This window comes from Lolium perenne, chromosome 2 (genome assembly GCF_019359855.2).
Source record: "Lolium perenne isolate Kyuss_39 chromosome 2, Kyuss_2.0, whole genome shotgun sequence".
Classification (NCBI taxonomy): Eukaryota; Viridiplantae; Streptophyta; class Magnoliopsida; order Poales; family Poaceae; genus Lolium; species Lolium perenne.
Window position 1 is genome coordinate 107197123 of NC_067245.2, and position 21920 is coordinate 107219042.

Sequence of the window (21920 nt, forward strand, 5' to 3'; positions counted from 1 at the left end):
CTTGATGATATGATGATCAACTACTCTGAATGGTACACTGAAAGGACTCCTCAAGGTAAGAAGGTAAATTCTGTTGAAGAAACCTCTTCCTTGAGTGATAAGATTGATGTTATTATGTCTATGCTTGTTAATGGTAAATCTCATGTTGATCCTAATAATGTTTCTTTAGCTTCATTGGTTTCTCAAGAAGAGCATGTTGATGTGAACTTCATTAAAAAAAAAAATTCAACAACAATGCTTATAGGAATAATTTTGGTAACAACAACTATAGGCCATATCCTTCTAATAGTGGTAATGGTTATGGTAATTCTTATGGTAATTCTTACAACAATAGTAGGAGTGTACCCTCTGATCTTGAAGTCATGCTTAAAGAATTTATTAGTACAAGTCATTGAGGACAAGTTTGGTAAAATTGATGTTCTTGCTTCTAAGGTTGATAGTCTTGCTCTTGATGTTGATCTTTTAAAACTAAAAGTTATGCCTAATGAAGTTAAAGATACTAAGTCATTTGCTACAGCAAATGCTATCCAAGTTCGAATTAATGACAATATTAGAATGATGGCTGAATTGCATGCTAGGTGGGAAAGAGAAGAAAAACTTGCTAAAGGGAATAATATAGCTAGAGTTTGGACTATTACCACCACTAGTAATGTTGATGCTTCACATGTTGCTAAACCTCCTACTATCAATGGTAAAATAATTGGTGTTGTCAATGTTTCTACTTCAACTACAAAGCGTGCAAAATTGCCTGAAACTGCTGAAACTGTTTGTGATAAAAGTGCTGAATTTTTTCAAAGTGTTGGGGACAATGGTCCCATTGCTTTAGATCATAATGGTTTTGATTTTGATAATTGTCATATTTCTGAAATTATTAAATTCTTGCAAAAACTTGCTAGAAGTCCTAATGCTAGTGCTATAAACTTGGCCTTTACAAAACATATTACAAATGCTCTCATTAAAGCTAGGGAAGAGGAATTAAAACTTGAAGCTTCTATCCCTAGGAAGTTGGAAGATGGTTGGGAGCCCATCATTGAAATGGAGGTCAATGATTTTGATTGTAATGCTTTATGTGATCTTGGTGCAAGTATTTCTGTTATGCCTAAGAAACTTTATGATATGCTTGACTTGCCACCTTTGGAATGTTGTTATTTGGATGTTAATCTTGCTGATAATTCTATAAAGAAACCTTTGGGAGAATTGATAATGTTCACATTACGGTTAACAATAACCTTGTCCCCGTTGATTTTGTTGTTTTGGATATTGAATGCAATGCATCTTGTCCTATTGTTTTGGGAAGACCCTTTCTTCGAACCGTTGGTGCTATTATTGATATGAAAGAAAGAAATATTAAATATCAATTCCCTCTTAAGAAAGGTATGGAACACTTCCCTAGAAATAGAATGAAGATACCTTTTGATTCTATTATTAGAGCAAATTATGATGTTGATGCTTCTTCTCTAGATGTTACTTGATTTTCACTTTCTGCGCCTAGCTGAAAGACGTTAAAGAAAAGCGCTTATGGGAGACAACCCATTATTTTATTTCCGCAATTTTTGTTTAATATTTGAGTCAAGGTGCTTGTTACTACTGTAGCAATACCTTTGTATTTTTATTTTATTGCATTGTTGTGCCAAGTAAAGTCTTTGATAGAAAGTTGATACTAGATGTGGATTTCTGCGCAGAAACAGATTTTTAGCTGTCACGGTTTTGAGTTTTGCTCTCTGTAGAAAAATCTACAAATCCTGAAAAAATTCATGAGTAATCCTCAGATATGTACGCAACTTTCATTCAACTGGAGCTTTTCCATCTGAGCATGTTAAGTGCCTCGAAAAAATTCGTCTTTACGAACTGTTCTGTTTTTGACAGATTCTGCATTTTATTTCGCATTGCCTCTTTTACTGTGTTTGAGTGGATTTCTTTGCTCCATTAAATTTCAGTAACCCTGGGGTAATGTCCAGAAGTGTTGGGAATGATTGTGTCCTTGCTGAACATGTGAATTTTTGATTATGCACTAACCCTCTAATGAGATTGCTTTGAGTTCGGTGTGAAGGAAGTTTTCAAGGATCAAGAGAGGAAGATGATATAATATGATCAAGAAGAGTGAAAAGTCTAAGCTTGGGGATGCCCCCGTGGTTCATCCCTGCATATTTCGAGAAGACTCAAGCGTCTAAGCTTGGGGATTCCCAAGACATCCCCTTCTTCATCAACAACTTATCAGGTCACGTCTAGTGAAACTATATTTTAATTCCGTCACATCTTATGTGCTTTACTTGGAGCATCCGTGTGCTTTTATTTTTGTTTTGTTATTTTAGTTTTCTGAATAAATTGGATCCTAACATGCTTGTGTGTGAGAGAGACACGTTCCGCTTTTTCATTTGAACACTTGTGTTCTTCATTTTACTTTTAATGTTCATGACGAAAGCTGAAAGCCGCAACACTTATTGTTATTTGGTTAGAAACAGAAAATGCTTCATGTGGTAGTTGGTATATTGTCTTGAATAATTTGATACTTGGCAATTGTTTTGAGATCTCAAGTAGATCATGTTTAAGCTCTTGCATCATGTAGTTTAAACCTATTAGTGGAGAACTACCGTAGAGTTTGTTGAAATTTGGTTTGCATGATTGGTCTCTCTAAGGTCTAGATATTTTCTAGTAAAAGTGTTTGAGCAACAAGGAAGACAGTGTAAAGTATTATAATGCTTGCAACATGTTCTTATGTAAGTTTTGCTGTACCGGTTTATACTTGTGTTTGCTTCAAACAACCTTGCTAGCCAAAGCCTTGTACTGAGAGGGAATGCTTCTCGTGCATCCAAAACCTTGAGCCAAAAACTATGCCATTTGTGTCCACCATAACTACCTACTATGTGGTATTTTTCTGCCATTCCAAGTAAATACTTCATGTGCTACCTTTAAACAATTCAAAACTTTATTACTACTTATTTGTGTCAATGTTTCATAGCTCATGAGGAAGTATGTGGTGTTTTATCTTTCAATCTTGTTGGACAGACTTTCACCAATGGACTAGTGGCATATACATCCACTTATCCAATAATTTTGCAAACAGAGCTGGCAACGGGGTGCCCAGCCCCAATTAATTAACTTTCATTAATAATTCTCTTCACATGTTTTGCCCTGATTTATCAGTAAGCAACTTAATTTTGCAATAGACACTCCTCCATGGTATGTGAAATGTTGGAAGGCACCCGAGGATTCGGTTAGCCATGGCTTGTGAAATCAAAAGGTTGGGAGGAGTGTCATCTATAAATAAAAATAAAATACATGTGTAAACAAAAGAGAAGAGGGATGATCTACCTTGCTGGTAGAGATAACGTCCTTCATGGGAGCCGCTCTTTGAAAGTCTGTTTGACAAGGGGGTTAGAGTGCCCACTACCATTCGTTGACAACAACAAACACCTCTCAAAACTTTATTTTTATGATCTCTATATGATTTCAAAACCTAAAAAGCTCTAGCACATGATTTAATCCCTGCTTCCCTCTGCAAAGGGCCTTTCTTTTACTTTATGTTGAGTCAGTTTACCTACTTCTTTCTATCATAGAAGCAAACACTTGTGTCAACTGTGTGCATTGATTCTTACATGCTTGCTTATTGCACTTATTATATTACTTTGTGTTGATAATTATCCATAAGATATGCATGTTGAAAGTTGAAGGCAATTGCTGAAACTTAAATCTTCCTTTGTGTTGCTTCAAGACCTTTTATTAAGAATCTATTACTTTATGAGTTAACTCTTATGCAAGACTTTTTGATGCTTGTCTTGAAAGTACTATTCATGAAAAGTTTTTGCTATATGATTCAGTTGTTTAGTCATTATATTTTTGTTAGCAAACTATAGACCATTGCTTTGAGTCACTTCATTCATCTCATATGCTTTACAATAGTATTGATCAAGATTATGTTGGTAGCATGTCACTTCAGATTTTTTTATCGTTTACCTACTTGAGGCCGAGTAGGAACTAAGCTTGGGGATGCTTGATACGTCTCCAACGTATCTATAATTTCTTATGTTCCATGCTAGTTTTATGACAATACCTACATGTTTTATTCACACTTTATAATGTTTTTATGCATTTTATGGGAGTAACCTATTAACAAGATGCCACAGTGCCAGTTCCTGTTTTCTGCTGTTTTTGATTTCAGAAAAGTTGTTTTACAAATATTCTCGGAATTGGACGAAACAAAATCCCACGGCCCTATTTTCCACGGAGTGTTCCAGAAGTCCGAAGAGGAGTCGAGGAAGGCCAGCAGGGGGCCCCACTGCCGTGCCGAGACGTGGGGAGGGAGCCCCCTGGCTCCCCCGACGCTGCCCCTTCGCCTATTTATTCCTTCGTCCCCAAAAACCCTAGTACCGAGAGCCAAAAATACCAGAACAGTTCCAGAGACGCCGCCGCCGTCAACCCTAACTCGGGGGGTTCAGAAGATCTCCTCCGGCACCCTGCCGGAGAGGGGAATCATCACCGGAGGGCTCTACATCACCATGCCCGCCTCCGGACTGATGCGTGAGTAGTTCATCCTTGGACTACGGGTCCATAACAGTAGTTAGATGGCTGTCTTCTCCTATTGTGCCATCATGTTTAGATCTTGTGAGCTGCCTATCATGATCAAGATCATCTATTTGTAATGCTACATGTTGTGTTTGTTGGGATCCGATGAATATGGAATACTATGTCAAGTTGATTATTGATCTATCATATATGTGTTGTTTATGATCTTGCATGCTCTCCGTTGCTAGTAGAGGCTTTGGCCAAGTTGATACTTGTAACTCCAAGAGGGGTATTTATGCTAGATAGTGGGTTCATGTCTCCATTGAATCTGGGGGAGTGACAGCAACCCCTAAGGTTGTGGATGTGCTGTTGCCACTAGGGATAAAACATCAATGCTTTGTCTAAAGATATTTGTATTGTTTACATTACACACAGTACTTAATGCAATTGTCTGTTGCTTGCAACTTAATACTGGAAGGGGTGCAGATGCTAATCCGAAGGTGGACTTTTTAGGCATAGATGCATGTTGGATGGCGGTCTATGTTCTTTGTCGTAATGCCCTAAGTAAAGCTCATAGTAGTCATCATGATATGTATGTGCATTGTTATGCCCTCTCTATTTGTCAATTGCCCAATTGTAATTTGTTTACCTAACATGTTATTTATCTTATTGGAGAGACACCACTAGTGAACTGTGGACCCCGGTCCATTCTTTTACATCTGAAATACAACCTACTGCAATCATTGTTCTCTTTTGTTTCTGCAAGCAAATATCATTTTCCACACCATACGTTTAATCCTTTGTTTTCAGCAAGCCGGTGAGATTGACAACCTCACTGTTAAGTTGGGGCAAAGTAGTTTGATTGTGTTGTGCAGGTTCCACGTTGGCACCGGAATCCCTGGTGTTGCGCCGCACTACACTCCTTCACCAACAACCTTCACGTGATATTCATCTCCTACTGGTTTGATAACCTTGGTTTCTTACTAAGGGAAAACTCGCTGCTGTACTCATCATACCTTCCTCTTGGAGTTCCCAACAGACGTGTGCTTTACCGTCACAAGCAAGCCCCAGTGCTTTAACTACAATTTCTTTGTTGAACACTATGCTTGTTTTGTTCTTACTGTTTCTGAATTCACTAGCTCGGCATCTATCCTTATTACTATCCATTCAAGCAATCCCTTGGGAGCTGAGAATGCGCCAATTTCCAGAAGTACACCCCACCCTCGATCAGTAATGAGTTTTCTCCGAGGATCCTTCAGCCCAAGCACTATGTCTCTCAACCGAGCGGCTGAAAAATGACTCTTGTGCATACAATTTGGATCGTCATCCTTCGTCATTTTGTAGTAAATTGCTGGAAAAAACAATCAGTAGCATGTTGAATGTTTGAGATTACATATAAGTATGTATAAACAAACTATGTGGAAGCATGATAGAAATCAGAAGCACCAATGTTTTATGATAGAAACGAAAAGCATCATATTTGTTTAAATGAAACATATTAAAATCAACACAATAGCATATCAGTAGCACAGTTGCCTTGAAACAAACATAATCAACTCAGAAGCATCACTCCCATGGTATGAAGCATATTACAATCAATGCAGAAGCAGACATATTTGAAATATATAATGTAACAATGTTTCCCGCCGATTGCACAAACTATGTACCAAATTCATCGTCATCCGTGCATGATCCTTGAACACTAAAATTGCTACTATTCGTAATGGTGTACATGGAAACATAAAAATTGCTACTATTACCCAGTCAAGAGCTACAAATTTGCACATAGAATTGATGAACACAAAATAATTATATGATTCTCGTTTGAAAAAGCGAATCCAAAATTCGTAATAGTTGGAGAACATGTAGATATTGTTTATACAATAGCAAACACATGGAGACCTAGAGGTATCTTACCTTGTACACTGGTCGTGTAGCCGTCGAAAGTACCAAATCGGTGACAATGCGAGATGGAAGCAACGTCCTGGGCTGTGATTCGGCCGGGATGAACCGCCTGAATCCCTGTGCCGGCCGCAAGCAGTTGGTGCCAGCGGAGATGCTTCCACTCCAATCGCGCGCGAGGCCGTCGGGATGGGGAACAACGGGATGGGGAGCAGTGCGAGATGGGGAGCAGCAGGATGGGGAGCAGGGCGAGGACGATGGGGAGCAGGGCGATGACGACGTGGAGCAGTGGGATGGGGAGCAGGGGTCGTCCCGACGGGATGGGGTGCAGCGCCTGGGCGGCATTAGCGCTGAACTGGGCCTGGGCGTGATTACGGGAGGCAATAATTGCCGCATTATTTACTCTCCAAAAAATGTCATTATTTTTCGGCAGGTTAGGAGTAAAATAGGAAGGGAGCCGCACGATCGGGAGCTAAATCGACGTCTCCCGAGAGGTCCGACGAAAGAGCTGCCATCATACTCCGTCATATCGCTCGGTCGTCCGCTGTAATCATCGCTGCACAACCACGATCATCCACTCTGCGCCATCATCGTTGCCACGGAAGTAGGGAAGAGGAGTTATGGCAGGCGCGGCTAGAACAGAGCGATTGAGGTAGAACGTGGCTGGACATTATAATATATGAGAAAATGGGCCGAACAGGCTCTGGTAGGCCTTCAGCTCCAAGCCCACCCGGAACACTCCCTTCACAGCCTCAACTTTGCCACATCAAAATCCCAGCGTTTGGAAAAAGCAACATCCAAGATTAAACCGGGATTAGTGAGTTGAGGGTGCTCATTTTAAGGATTCATAGTCTAGGGTTCAATTCCAACACCATATACGATTTCAGAGTTTTTTTCAGACTTAACTCTAAGAAATATATAGTTTTCAACGATTTCACCACAATTTGGAACACTTGTAAGAGCCAATGCCAGGGCCTTCGTACGCGATCAACTCCAAATACACCTACTCTCCCTAGTTGTGTTATGTCTACTCGTGCCTTAGCTGCAAATCTTTTAAAAGCTTACCGGCCTTGAAATAGGGTGAGGAAAAGAAGACATGGAGAAGCCAAGAGCAAAGTTTCTGAAACTGAACCTAGATGCTGCACTCAACATTGATGATTTCACTTGAGCCGCTGGTGCTATAATTGCATATGCAATGCAAGATGGCCTTGAACTTGCAATGTTGATTGGGCGCAACCGGAATGTACCAATGTAAGTACTGTTTGAGTGAAGATCAAATTTGGAATCATGACACCACAATTTATGATGATTGTATTATGAGCGCAAGTCTGATCTGGAAGGTTGAGTTTAAATATTACCCGAGACGCATCACATGTAATAGAAAGGAACTATTCTAGTTCAAAATTTCCTTGTAATTGGGTTGATGAAACCCCTAGCTTTATTTTACACACTATGTAACTATTATTTGATGATTAATCAAACTAGCCATGCATGATGGCTTTCTATTTTTTTATTTGGCCAACCAAACAGTGTAACACCAAAACAAACAAGGGGGTGACAAGTCAGGATGTCAAGTTACTGGACGTTGCGGCCACGTCCGCTTCAGGCACATAAAAAAAAGGGAACTTTGTGGCAGCCACAAATTAATTCGGTCGGATTATGCGGTTTCCATGGTCGCCGCTGGCCGCAACTCTGCATGTTGCTATACGCTGCTCGCAACTCTGCATGTTGCATACATAACCCTGATAGCCCAGGACTCGCGACCATGCTCGCGACGGAGGACCTTCCGCCGCCGCCGCCTTGATCTACCGCCTCCGTCCAGCGCCATCGCCTCCGCGGCCGGATCCGGTTCCTTCTCGACGTCCTCTCCCTCCCATCCCGAGGTTCGCCATCGTCGGGTCGCAGCGGCCGCCCTGCTCGGTCCGTGCCGCCATGTCGCCGGCTCCTCCGCCTGCAGAAGCTCGTCGCCAGGACCCCGCCTCCACCCGCTGCTTCCCCTCGTCAGTCATCGCGAGCACCCCCGCCTGCTGCTGCCCCTCACCGGTCGTCACGGCGCCCCCTCGGCTGGACGGTCGTTGCTCTCGCCGGCAACTGAATCGGCTTCTCGATCCGGACGGCGGCGTTTGGCGAAGGGAGTGTGGTGAGGTGCGGATCTTGAGGCGCGTGGCGCGGAAGTTGCGATCCAGCGGCGCGTGGCGGCGGGAGGAGGCAGAGATGAGAGCCGTGCTTGTGGGCAGCGAGGAGGCGGCATGGAGGATGCAGCGAGGAAGTCGCGCGGAGGATGCAACGAGGAGAGTGGCATTGCCGTGGAGGAGGCAGAGAAGAGCGGAGGGGCAATAGATTTTTTTTATTTGAGCGGAAACGAAGACTTTGGCAGGCTGCCGCTAGAAACCGGTGCCCTGCGGGGACATGTCCACGAATGCCACATAAATTTTGTGGTAGGCCACAACCGTCATTTAGGCAAAAATTGGCGGGCGGCGTATGCGGGAACAAGAGTGGTCATACACATAGGGAAAATTAGAGTCTTTATTTAACTTCAAATCCTGCACAAGCATTACACACACCTCATGAAGGTATAGGTTATTTATCCAACTCTGAATGCTTCACAATGAGTACACAGAAAGTCTTGGACTATTATTTTCCAAACAATTAGGACAAAACAAGTGTTTGGACTCGACTAACTCAACACAACTAGGTGACTCAACGATTCAACATTGACTCGAGTGACTCAGACACAACTAGTGACTCAACGACTCAACATTGACTCGAGTGACTCACACAACTAGTGACTCAACGACTCAACATTGACTCGACTGACCCAGACACAACTAGGTGACTCAACGAGTCAACATTGACTCGACTAACTCGACACAACGAGCTGACTCAACGTCTCAACATTAACTGACTCAGATACAACTAGGTGACTCAACCAGCACATGGACTTCATCTCGTCAGTCCTCAGGTCCTCAGGTAACTGGATCATCGATCGACTAGACTCCATCAGCTACTGTAGAGTGTAGTAGAGCCTCCCTCCATCTTCAACCTGTAAATAAGCAGTAAACCGAAGACAGAAGCAGAATATTCTAAAAGAAAAAGAAATAAAGAAAGAACTAGAGATTCGAGTAGGACAAGAAATCGAACGCGGAAAATCGAAAGAGTAACGAAACCACCTGATCGATCAAGACGCTGCCACGCCGGGCGCAGCGCGGACGCGGCGGGGCTCCTCCACCGGCGCCGCCTTCCTCTTCTTGGTGCGCCGCGGCGCGTCCTCGAGGCGGCCGCAGAATTTGAGGAACTCCTCGTCACTGACGAATAGGCGGTAGTCGATAGCGCGAAGGAAGGACCGCTCGAGCGAGGCGAACTCGGCCGGCCGGATGGACTGCCGCGAGCACACCGGGAGCACCTTCTGGCTGTTTGGGAGATAGGGAGCGCTCGCGAACTTGGCGGCGACGAGGAGCGCCACGGACACGAGGCGGTGCGCCGTGGACGGCTCGATCAGGATCCCCGCATCGCGGGCGGCGCGGCTGCGGATGAAGCGAGTAAGGTGCGCCGCCGCGAGGACGTAGATGCTTCCCTCGCAGTGGAGGTAGCGCTGGATGAGCTCGAGGAAGTCGACGATCCGGACTTCCGGGGTCGCGCCGCCGCGGAAGCTCCTGACGAGGTCGTTCTCGGCGGGCCGGGAGGCGGAGGCGGCGCAGTAGACAGACTCGGCCTCCACGAGCCAGGCGAAGAGGCGGAGCGCCCGAGGGTTGCCCTTCTCGTCGCGGTCCAGGACGGCGGAGTCTGCCGCGAGCGCCATTGCTGGGTTTCGAGGATCGGTTCGGCAGATCGCGATCGAGAAACCCTAGGATTTCGCGGGTGAGAGGGATCGGAACAAATACGTGTACGAGTACTTCAGGGCCGGTAAGGCGGCGTGGAGACTACGCTACCAAACGTATTCGATTGTGTTATTTCCATATTAGATTAGTCCTAGTGCTACACGGTTACCTGTTTCCTAATTACGGAACAACCAGAATTTTTTCCATCCCATGGACGTCACCGCGAAGTGCACCAGGTTGAGCTAGGCTGATCTCTGCCATTCTTGTCTGCCTTTTTACTCTTCAGACCATGCTAGCAACTTATATGGCGACGCTTACAATGAGAGGTGTTTAGGCTATCTTCAACGGCCACCCGCAAAATGAACCGCATGACCGCATTTCGGTTCGGATGCAGCAGCCCGCGGACATGATTGAGGTCTCGATCCGTATGGGCGAAACCTATACACCGACCAGGTCGGTGGCTACCGGCCACCGACCACCCCCTGGTCGGGTATGGGCCAGGCCCATTTGTGTCTGTTTAACCTTTTTCTTTTTCTTTTCTGGTTTTTTTTTCTGTTTTTTTTTCTGTTTTTTTTCTGTTTTTTTTCTTTTTTTTCTGTTTTCAGTTTTGTTTATTTTTTTTCAGATTCGAAAATTTTAATTTTTAAAAATTATTTAAATTGAAAAAATGTTTAAATTCAAAAATGTTCAAATTTAAAACCGTTCAAATTCCAAAATCGTTCAAATTTGACCGTTCAAATATGAAATTTGTTCAAATTTGAAAATGTTCTAATATGAAAATCGTTTAGATTCGAAAATTGTTCAAATATAAAATTTGTTCAAATTCAGAAATGTTCAAATTCGGAAATTGTTCATAGAAAAAAAATACATTTTTTGTTCAAATTTAAAAATATTCAAATCTGAAAAATGTTCAGATTTTTTAAAAGTGATTTATTTTTAATTTGAAGTTTTTTTAATTTTGATAAATGTTCAGATTTTAAACAAAAATGTAAACAGAAAATAAAAACATATTTTTTAAAAAAGAAAAGAAACAACAGAAACAAAAAAGAAACAAAAAAGAAAAAAACGCATTACCTGATGTTGGGCTGCGGCCCAGCTAACTACCCAGATCGCGCGGGGGTGTGCGGCATCCGCCCAAGCGCCGACCAGGTCGGTGTCGAGGAGCTCCCATCCGTATGCGGTAGCGAGCAACCTCAACGGTTTTGAACCATAAAAGAAAAGTGTGCCAAAGAAGAAAAAAATTAATTTACAATTAATACGAGGCTCAAAAGGCGTGTTTCTAGTCCTCCTTGCCAAGGTTGATGAAGACCTGCCGCGATGGCGCGTTGGATGGCATCTCCCCCCGTGAGCTCGGCCTCCATTGGCTCATAGTCGAGGTCATCCTCATCCTCCGGTGGGTCCTCGATGGCCCCTTCTCGTAGTACGCCTCCGGCGCAACTGGCGGCGCCCACGGAAGCGGCTCCACGTAGTTGGTGGCGGCTAAAAGAACATCTCTCACATTATGTTTTGTGTGTTTGATGTCAATGTATGCGATAGACTAATGTTTGTTGAAGTGGTGCAGAGATTATATAGGTACATTGTGACGCTCCGGAACCGGTATCCTGAGGATTCCAGCGATCACACCGAAATCCGCAAGATATCGATTCTGAGACGCCCTCCGACACGACGTGCGCGACGAATCACACACGTGATGCTAGAGGAATTAACACGAGCGGTAACATTACAACAAGATTACAATAGAGCCCACAAGATACATATATTACAACAACGACTCCAACGAGTCAAGATACAAATATACAATACAAAGATCCGAATCATATAGAAGATCGAATACGTCCGAGTACGGACAAGATACAAATTGGACTAAGAGTCCTGAAGATAACCAGTGGCGTCCATAACCCTGCCCAGGCCAAGCCGGAAGGGTAACCTTGCTAACGTCGTCTTCATCGGACATATCTTCATACCTGCCCGGTTATATCCCGTAGAAGCAGCAATAAGTACGGGTTCGTACTTAACAAGACTTCAAGACGTATAAGCATTCGTCAACCAATCGTCCTTTGTACTTGAGGCACGCAGGGGACTTAGAGGACGCAAGAGGAACGTCATAGGCAATATGGTGGGGTTAAGCAGCAGCGCGCAAGCACTAAAAACCTATAGAGACACTCTACAACATTCGTCTAATCAGAGAAGATGAGAGAGCGCATAAACTAACAGATAAGTACTACTCAAACATAACCCAGCCGATTACACATATCCCCTCCAACAATTGCGAAGAGGCAATGTAAAAGGCACTCAACGGTGGACAAGTTTTATTAGGTATCGGTTGTAGTAATGCTATATTACTACGCAAGTTATTATCAGATTATTAACAACAAGTATAAGGTGTAAGTTGTTCTATGATCAAGCTATACAATTCCAAGTCGTCCATAACCGCGGACACGGCTTATCGATAAGATGTACACCCTGCAGGGGTTGCCGAAATGTAACCATACGCATGCTCGAACCCACTTACTACAGGTGGAGTCTCACATCAAGACCATTCCCAATGCAAGAGAAAGTTTAGTGGGAGCCACCCAACTAAGCTACCCGTGACGAAGTTCGGCCGTACTCCGATACGGACTCGGAGGTTTGCGTCGGCTTCCAAGGCGGGCACTAACGACCGGCCAAGGATAAAGAGTCCCGCGTTATGAGTACAGTACATAATATAAACACCCGAAGGCAACAGGAAGTAAATCGTGCATCGTGCATATGAGCAAATAAAACCAAGGTTGTGGCTCCCAATAAACAGACTCGAGGAAAGGTAGTGGGTGATGGGGGTCCCACTCCCCCACGTACGGGTAGAGCGCTCAATCTCGGAACAGATAACAAGAACTCGGGTCCTAGGGGACATTAGCAAGTCAAAGTTCCGATGCTTTCGCAAAGGGGCTCACAGATGCCTCTGCTTACAATTTTAGTTGTTAACAATTAAGTAAAGCATGTGTATCCCCAACAACGGATATAGCATGTGATAACCTCCCAACAACCCAACATATCCGATAAGATAACAGCAACAACAACGAGATAAAACAACCCTAGCATTCACTACGACTCGCAAGGCAGACCCGATAACCAAACAATAGCTGTAGGTGGTTGGTGGAGTCAATATAGGCTGCTTGAGGTAACAAGTGGAAGGGACACGTGACAAGAACGCAACTTAAGGATAGCATGAGGGAGAAGGCAAAATAAAATAGGTGAGCGACTCCTGCAGGGACAGGAGTATAAGGGAAAATGCTTGGCTGTTAAAGCTTGCCGAGGAACATCCGGAGAACTTGGCGTATCTCACCACACCACTTCGCGATCCTATCCGGGAAGAAGCAAATGCTGGAACACACAACGTATGCAAGTCTTACTACTACGGATAAAGAAGATCCAGCATGATCAAGATGATATGCATGGCATGGCAAACATGATGCGATGCAACTTATCCATATTAATTGGAGTCGGAACCCCGGACAAGAAAATTAGGTTGGAGTTGCATTTCTATCGACAAAATTAAGTGTTGATTAGCATGGCATAACGTGGCAAGGGTGCGCTACTTCAAAGTTAAACGGAGCGGGGAAACCTAAGGTGGATATCCGAAATACTCCGCATATATGTTAGGTGAACATGCACGACTATCAACGCGCGACATGATGCGAGATGCAAACAGATGAATGGATGGCATATTCATGTTCCTTGCATTTTTCTGATCAAAATTCATATATAACACTTTTAATTTCGAGTTACCAATTAAAAGTTATTAGCAGATTAGTTTTTATTATTTAAAATAGATAAACATATTTTATTTTAATTAGAAAAGGACCCAGAAAACATATTCAGCCGGGGGGAGGACCCCGGGTTTATTTTATAAAGATTCAGGGGGTTATGCTGAAAAGGTTCTGCGACAGGGACGCCGGGTTAGGAAAAGAAACTTGCAGGGGCCTCTTTGCAAACAGGAGATGGATCTGGATCTGGGAACAGTTTCTCACCGGGATGGATCTGAGCCACAGAGGCTGACGAGCGGGACCCGCGCGTTGATGTGGCTGCCAGCGTGGCGCTGAGCTGGCGAACCGTGCGTGCACGCACAGAAGGTGCTCGTCGTCGGGCGCGTCCGGTGACCACCGAGCGTCGGCATACGGTGCGCGGCCGATGCCGCGGGTTCCTGGACGCGCGCGGGGCTCTACGGATGCGCCTTGTCGGCGTGGATCGAGAGGCGGTGGCACCACCCACTGGAGGTCGTCGGAGGGCCGCCGTCGTCGGACATCTGCGTGTGAGCGGTGTCGATACAAGGTGAAAAGAGCGAACCAGAGGAGGGAAAAAGAAACCGAGGGGTCCAGGAGGACGGCCAACTCACCAGAAACGTGAGGACGAGGTCGGAGATGGAGGAGGATGGAGGAGACGGCCGGAATCGAAGAATTTGTCACCAGGTCGGAGAAGGAAACGAGGTCGGAGGCGACGAATTAGAGCTCTCCTGGCTCGATTGGAGGTACCAGGCGAACAAGGAGGTCGAGGCACACTTCCTGGTGGTGTTAGATTGACGAGGGGACGACCGGAGAGGTGGGGCGCCGGCGAGGAGCTCACGGCATGCTCACAGAGAGGAAGAAAAGAGGAGAGGGGAAAAGAGAGGTGGTGGCGGCGCTCGAGGGGAGAAGGGAGGGACGGCTAGGGTTTCCAGGGCTGAAAGATAAAGGAGGGGAGAAGCAGGTGGAGACGCGGTGGTTGGAAAAGGGAGGGAGGACCACGGCTCACGCGCCCTGCGTGATCTCTCGACGGGGAAGACGACAACATGAGGAGATAACGTTTCGTCGAGGCCAAAGAAGCTGGGCTGGCTTGGGCTGGAAAAAGGGGGAGAGAGTGGGCCGCCGGTGGCTGGTGTCGGGCCGAACAAGGGAAGAAAAGAGGAGAGGGTAACGGGCCAGGGAGAGAGAGAAGCCCAGAGAAGAAGGGTTGTTTTTTTTATTTTATTTCGAAAATATGTTTCCTCTTTGATTCTAAAACTGGTTTTAAAATAGTTCAAACAAATTTGAATTTTGAATGCAGAGGTGGAGAGAGAGAAAAAAAAATAGTTTGGCTTTATAAAATAATTTTATTTATTAAAACATGGATGGTATGATGCATATGCCATGATGATGCATAAAAGAAAAATAACAAGCAGATCTATTAGGGGTACTACCCTGGGTCGTTACATACATGTATATGAGTGTCTTGTGCAAATATCCGGCCCTCCAAAATCGGCTAAGGACTCGAGGCGATGCGGCTCAGTACTCCCCTGGCATGGGGCCGGATTTTTGGCCGGACATTTGGCCGGATTTTTCCCAGGGCCGGACTTTGGGGGGGGGGGGGGGTTATCCGGCCCTAACTTAGGCCGGATTATCCGGCCCTCGAAAGTTCCCAATGGTTGGATTTAGAGAGGGGGTATTTATACCCCCTTCTTCTTCCTCCCAACTTGCTCAATCATTGCACAAAATTCTGCCAAGCCTCAGCTCCATTAGAGCCACTTCAAGAACACAAGATTTGCAAGATCTCCTCCTCCACCCAACCAAAGCTCTTGTTCTTTGGAGATTCGAAGGAGAAGACCCCGATCTACATCCTCACCGAAGAGATTCTCATTTCCCCTTCATATGCTTGAGGGCCCTTTTGCTAGTGTTCCTATTTGGAATATCTAGTTGTTTGTTGTTGATGTATTGTTGTTGATTGTTGTGTTATTACAGATTTGGGAGCCTCCAATTTGGTTGTGGATGTGTGCCCCAAGAACCTTGTAAAGGCCCGGTTTCCGCCTCGAGGAAATCCCTTAGTGGAAGTGGGCTAGGCCTTCGTGGCGTTGCTCACATGAGATCTGAGTGAAGCCTTCGTGGCTGTTGGTTTGGCTTTCGTAGCAACCACACTCCTCCAAACGTAGACGTACATTCTTTCAAAGGAAGGGAACTACGGGAATCATCTCCGTGTCTCCGCGTGCTCCACTCTCGGTTACCTCTATCCTATTCTATCTCCTATATATTATTGCGTAGCTATATCTTGCTTAGTTGTTAATCTTGTCATATAGGTAAATTCACTTAGTTGCATATCTAGATAATTTACCTTTGTGTGAAGCCTAAATTGAAAAAGAACTAAAAATTGGTTAGCAACTATTCACCCCCCCTCTAGGTGCGGCATACGATTCTTTCAGCGGACCCGAGGGAGTCGACACCAGGAGGATTCCTACCTTGCTGGCCGTGGCCGCTCGTCACTTCCTGGCCATCGCACGCCGCCGTGGAGTGCTTCTCCTCCGGCGCACACTGCCGGTACTGCTACTGCGAACAAGCCCAAGAAGAAGAAGAAGGTGTAGCTGGGATGCTAAGGGAGGAGCCACGTTGGGCACCCACCTACCCACCTACGGCGTAGTCACGGGCCGATGTGCACGATGAATGTGGCCGTACCCAGTTGGAGGTATCAACACCGCGGTAAGAAATCGCCGATGTCGAGCATTTGCTTCAACTCATCAACTGTGGCGTGAGGGCATTGATGGCGCGTGATGCACACGTCCGTTGGGAACCCCAAGAGGAAGGTGTGATGCGCACAGTAGCAAGTTTTCCCTCAGAAAGAAACGGAGGTTATCGAACCAGTAGGAGATGAAGGCCACGTGAAGGTTGTTGGTGGAGGAGTGTAGTGCCGCGCAACACCTGGGATTCCGGCGCCAACGTGGAACCTGCACAACACAATCAAAATACTTTGCCCCAACTTAATAGTGAGGTTGTCAATCTCACCGGCTTGCTGTGAACAAAGGATTAAACGTATGGTGTGGAGAATGATGTTTGTTTGCAAAGAACAGCAAAGAACAATGATTGCAGTAGATTGTATTTCAGATGTAAAAGAATGGACCGGGGTCCACAATTCACTAGTGGTGTCTCTCCAATAAGATAAATAGCATGTTGGGTGAACAAATTACAGTTGGGCAATTGACAAATAGAGACGGCATAGCAATGCACATACATATCATGATGACTAATATGAGATTTACTTAGGGCATTATGACAAAGAACATAGACCGCTATCCAGCATGCATCTATGCCTAAAAAGTCCACCTTCGGGTTAGCATCCGCACCCCTTCCAGTATTAAGTTGCAAACAACCGACAATTGCATTAAGTACTGTGCGTAATGTAAACAATGCAAATATCCTTAGACAAAGCATTGTTGTTTTATCCCTAGTGGCAACAGCACATCCATAACCTTAGAACTTTCTGCTGTCCCAGATTCAATGGAGGCATGAACCCACTATCGAGCATAAATACCCCCTCTTTGAGTTACAAGAATCAACTTGGCCAGAGCCTCTACTAGCAACGGAGAGCATGCAAGATCATAAACAACACATATATGATAGATCAATAATCAACTTGACATAGTATTCCATATTCATCGGATCCCAACAAACACAACATGTAGCATTACAAATAGATGATCTTGATCATGATAGGCAGCTCACAAGATCTAAACATGATAGCACAAGAGGAGAAGACAACCATCTAGCTACTGCTATGGACCCATAGTCCAAGGATGAACTACTCATGCATCAGTCCGGAGGCAGGCATGGTGATGTAGAGTCCTCCAGGTGATGATTCCTCTCTCCGGCAGGGTGCCGGAGGCGATCTCCTGAATCCCCTGAGATGGGATTGGCGGCGGCGGCGTCTCTAGAACTTTTCTCATATCGTGGCTCTCGGCAATAGGGTTTTCGCGACGGAGAGAATATATAGGCGAAGGGGCAGAGTCGGGGGACGCTCGAGGGGCCCACCCCATAGGGCGGCGCGTCCAGGGGTGGGGCCGCGCCCCCCTAGGGTGTGGCCGCCTCGACTCCCCTCTTCGTCTCCTCTTCGGACTTCTGGAAGGCTCCGTGGAAAATAAGACCGTGGGGTTTTGTTTCGTCCAATTCCGAGAATATTTCCTGTGTAGGATTTCTGAAACCAAAAACAGCAGAAAACAGGAACTGGCGCTTCGGCATCTTGTTAATAGGTTAGTGCCGGAAAATGCATCAAAATGATATAAAGTGTATATAAAACATGTGAGTATTGTCATAAAACTAGCATGGAACATAAGAAATTATAGATACGTTTGAGACGTATCAAGCATCCCCAAGCTTAGTTCCTACTCGCCCTCGAGTAGGTAAACGATAACAAGGATAATTTCTGAAGTGACATGCTACTATCATAATCTTGATCAGTACTATTGTAAAGCATATGAAATGAATGAAGTGATTCAAAGCAATGGTAAAGATAATGACTAAACAACTGAATCATATAGCAAAGACTTTTCATGAATAGTACTTTCAAGACAAGCATCAATAAGTCTTGCATAAGAGTTAACTCATAAAGCAATAAATTCTTAATAGAAGGTTTTGAAGCAATACAAAGGAAGATATAAGTTTCAGCAGTTGCTTTCAACTTCAACATGTATATCTCATGGATAATTGTCAACACAAAGTAATATGATGAGTGCAAATAAGCAAGTATGTAGGAATCAATGCACACAGTTGACACAAGTGTTTGCTTCTAAGATGGAAAGAAGTAGGTAAACCGACTCAACATAAAGTAAAAGAAAGGCCCTTCACAGAGGGAAGCAGGGATTACTTATGTGCTAGAGCTTTTTATTTTGAAAACATGGAAACAATTTTGTCAACGGTAGTAATAATTCATATGTGTTATGCATAAAACATCCTATAAGTTGCAAGCCTCATGCATCGAATACCAATAGTGCTCGCACCTTGTCCTAATTAGCTCGGATTTCCATGGATTATCATTGCATTACATATGTTTCAACCAAGTGTCACAAAGGGGTACCTCTATGCCACTTGTACAAAGGTCCAAGGAGATAGATCGCATTTGATTTCTCGTTTTTGATAAATCTCAACTTGAGAACATCCATACCGGGACAACATAGAAAACAGATAATGGACTCCTCTTTAATGCTTAAGCATTCAACAACAGATAATATTCTCATAAGAGATTGAGGATTAATGTCCAAACTGAAACTTCCACCATGATACATGGCTTTAGTTGGCGGCCCAATGTTCTTCTCTAACAATATGCATACTCAAACCATTTAATCATGACAAATCACCCTTAGTTCAGACAAGACGAACATGCATAGCAACTCACATGATATTCAACAAAAGTGTAACAGTTGATGGCGTCCCCAGAAACATGGTTACCGCTCAACAAGCAACTTATAAGAAATAAGATACATAAGCTACATATTCTTTACCACAATAGTTTTTAAGCTACTTTCCCATGAGCTATATATTGCAAAGATAAGGAATGAAATTTTAAAGGTAGCACGCAAGAAATTTACTTTGGAATGGCAGAGAAATACCACATAGTAGGTAGTTATGGTGGACACAAATGGCATAGGTTTTGGCTCAAGGTTTTGGATGCACGAGAAGCATTCCCTCTCAGTACAAGACTTTGGCTAGCAAGGTTGTTTGAAGCAAACACAAGTATGAACCGGTACAGCAAAACTTACATAAGAACATATTGCGAGCATTATAAGACTCTACATTGTCTTCCTTGTTGTTCGAACACTTTTACCAGAAAATAACTAGACTTTAGAGAGACCAATCATGCAAACCAAATTTCAACAAGCTCTATAGTAATTCTCCACTAATAGGTTCAAACTACATGATGCAAGAGCTTAAACATGATCTATTTGAGAGCTCAAAACAGTTACCAAGTATCAAATTATTCAAGACCATATACCAATTACCACATGAAGCATTTTATGTTTCCAACCAAATAGAAATGAACGAAGCGGTTTTCAACATTCGCCATGAACATTAAAAGTAAAGCTAAGAACACCAGTGTTCATATGAACAAGCGGAGCGTGTCTCTCTCCCACACAAGGAATGCTAGGATCTGAATTTATTCAAACACAAACAAAAATAAAAACATACAGACGCTCCAAGTAAAGCACATAAGATGTGACGGAATAAAAATATAGTTTGATTAGAGGTGACCTGATAAGTTGTCGATGAAGAAGGGGATGCCTTGGGAATCCCCAAGCTTAGATGCTTGAGTCTTCTTGAAATATGCAGGGATGATCCACGGGGGCATCCCCAAGCTTAGACTTTTCGCTCTTCTTGATCATATTATATCATCCTCCTCTCTTGACCCTTGAAAACTTCCTCCACACCAAACTCAAAACAATCTCATTAGAGGGTTAGTGCATAATCAAAAATTCACATGTTCAGAGAGGCACAATCATTCCTAACACTTCTGGACATTACCCAAAGCTACTGAAAGTTAATGGAGCAAAGAAATTCATTCAAACACAGTAAAGGAGGAAATGCGAAATAAAAGGCAGAATCTGTCAAAACAGAACAGTCCGTAAAGACGAATTTTTTCGAGGCACTTAACATGCTCAGATGAAGAAGCTCAAATTGAATGAAAGTTGCGTACATATCTGAATATCACTCATGAATTTTCGAAGATTTTTCTGAGTTTCCTACAGAGAGACCTACTCAAATTCGTGACAGCTAGAAATCTGTTTCTGCGCAGAAATCCAAATCTAGTATCAACCTTACTATCAAAGACTTTACTTGGCACAACAATGCAATAAAATAAAGATAAGGAGAGGTTGCTACAGTAGTAACAACTTCCAAGACACAAATATAAAACAAAAATTGCAGAAGTAAAATAATGGGTTGTCTCCCATAAGCGCTTTTCTTTAACGCCTTTCAGCTAGGCGCAGAAAGTGTAAATCAAGTATTATCAAGAGATGAAGCATCAACATCATAATTTGTTCTAATAATAGAATCAAAAGGTAACTTCATTCTCTTTCTAGGGAAGTGTTCCATACCTTTCTTAATAGGGAATTGATACTTAATATTCCCTTCCTTCATATCAATAATAGCACCAACAGTTCGAAGAAAGGGTCTTCCCAAAATAATAGGACAAGATGCATTGCATTCAATATCCAAGACAACAAAATCAACGGGGACAAGGTTATTGTTAACCGTAATGTGAACATTATCAATCCTCCCTATAGAATTATCAACAAGATTAACATCCAAATAACAATATTTCAATGGTGACAAGTCAAGCATATCATAAAGTTTCTTAGGCATAACAGAAATATTTGCACCAAGATCACATAAAGCATTACAATCAAAATCATTGACCTTCATTTTAATGATGGGCTCCCAACCATCTTCTAACTTCCTAGGAATAGAAGTTTCAAGTTTTAATTTCTCTTCTCTAGCTTTAATGAGAGCATTTGTAATATGTTTTGTAAAGGCCAAATTTATAGTACTAGCATTAGGACTTCTAGCAAGTTTTTGCAGGAACTTAATAACTTCAGAGATATGACAATTATCAAAATCAAAACCATTATGATCTAAAGCAATGGGATCATTGTCCCCAATATTCTGAAAAATTTCAGCACTTTTATCACAAACAGTTTTAGCAGTTTCAGACAATTTTGCACGCTTTGTATTAGGAGTAGAAAAATTGCCAACACCAATTATTTTACCATTGATAGTAGGAGGTTTAGCAACATGTGAAGCATCAACATTACTAGTGGTGGTAATAGTCCAAACTTTAACTACATTATTTACTTTAGCAAGTTTTTCTTCTCTTTCCCACCTAGCATGCAATTCAGCCATCATTCTAATATTATCATTAATTCAAACTTGGATAGCATTTGCTGTAGCAAAT

The 21920-nt window shown here is 43.5% G+C and overlaps 1 protein-coding gene across 1 annotated transcript; it reads right to left on the reverse strand.

Annotated features, from left to right (window-relative positions):
- Nucleotides 1-9040: 9040 nt before the first annotated feature.
- Nucleotides 9041-10292, reverse strand: LOC127328855 (cyclin-P2-1-like). The gene has a single exon (XM_051355426.2). It carries the CDS (start codon nucleotides 10202-10204, stop codon nucleotides 9584-9586), a length of 621 nt encoding a protein of 206 aa, XP_051211386.1. The 5' UTR covers nucleotides 10205-10292; the 3' UTR covers nucleotides 9041-9583.
- Between the last annotated feature and the right edge of the window lie 11628 nt (nucleotides 10293-21920).

Excerpts from the sequence above, each read along its gene's own strand:
- LOC127328855 (XM_051355426.2), bottom strand. The coding sequence starts at position 10,204 with ATGGCGCTCGCGGCAGACTCCGCCGTCCTGGACCGCGACGAGAAGGGC.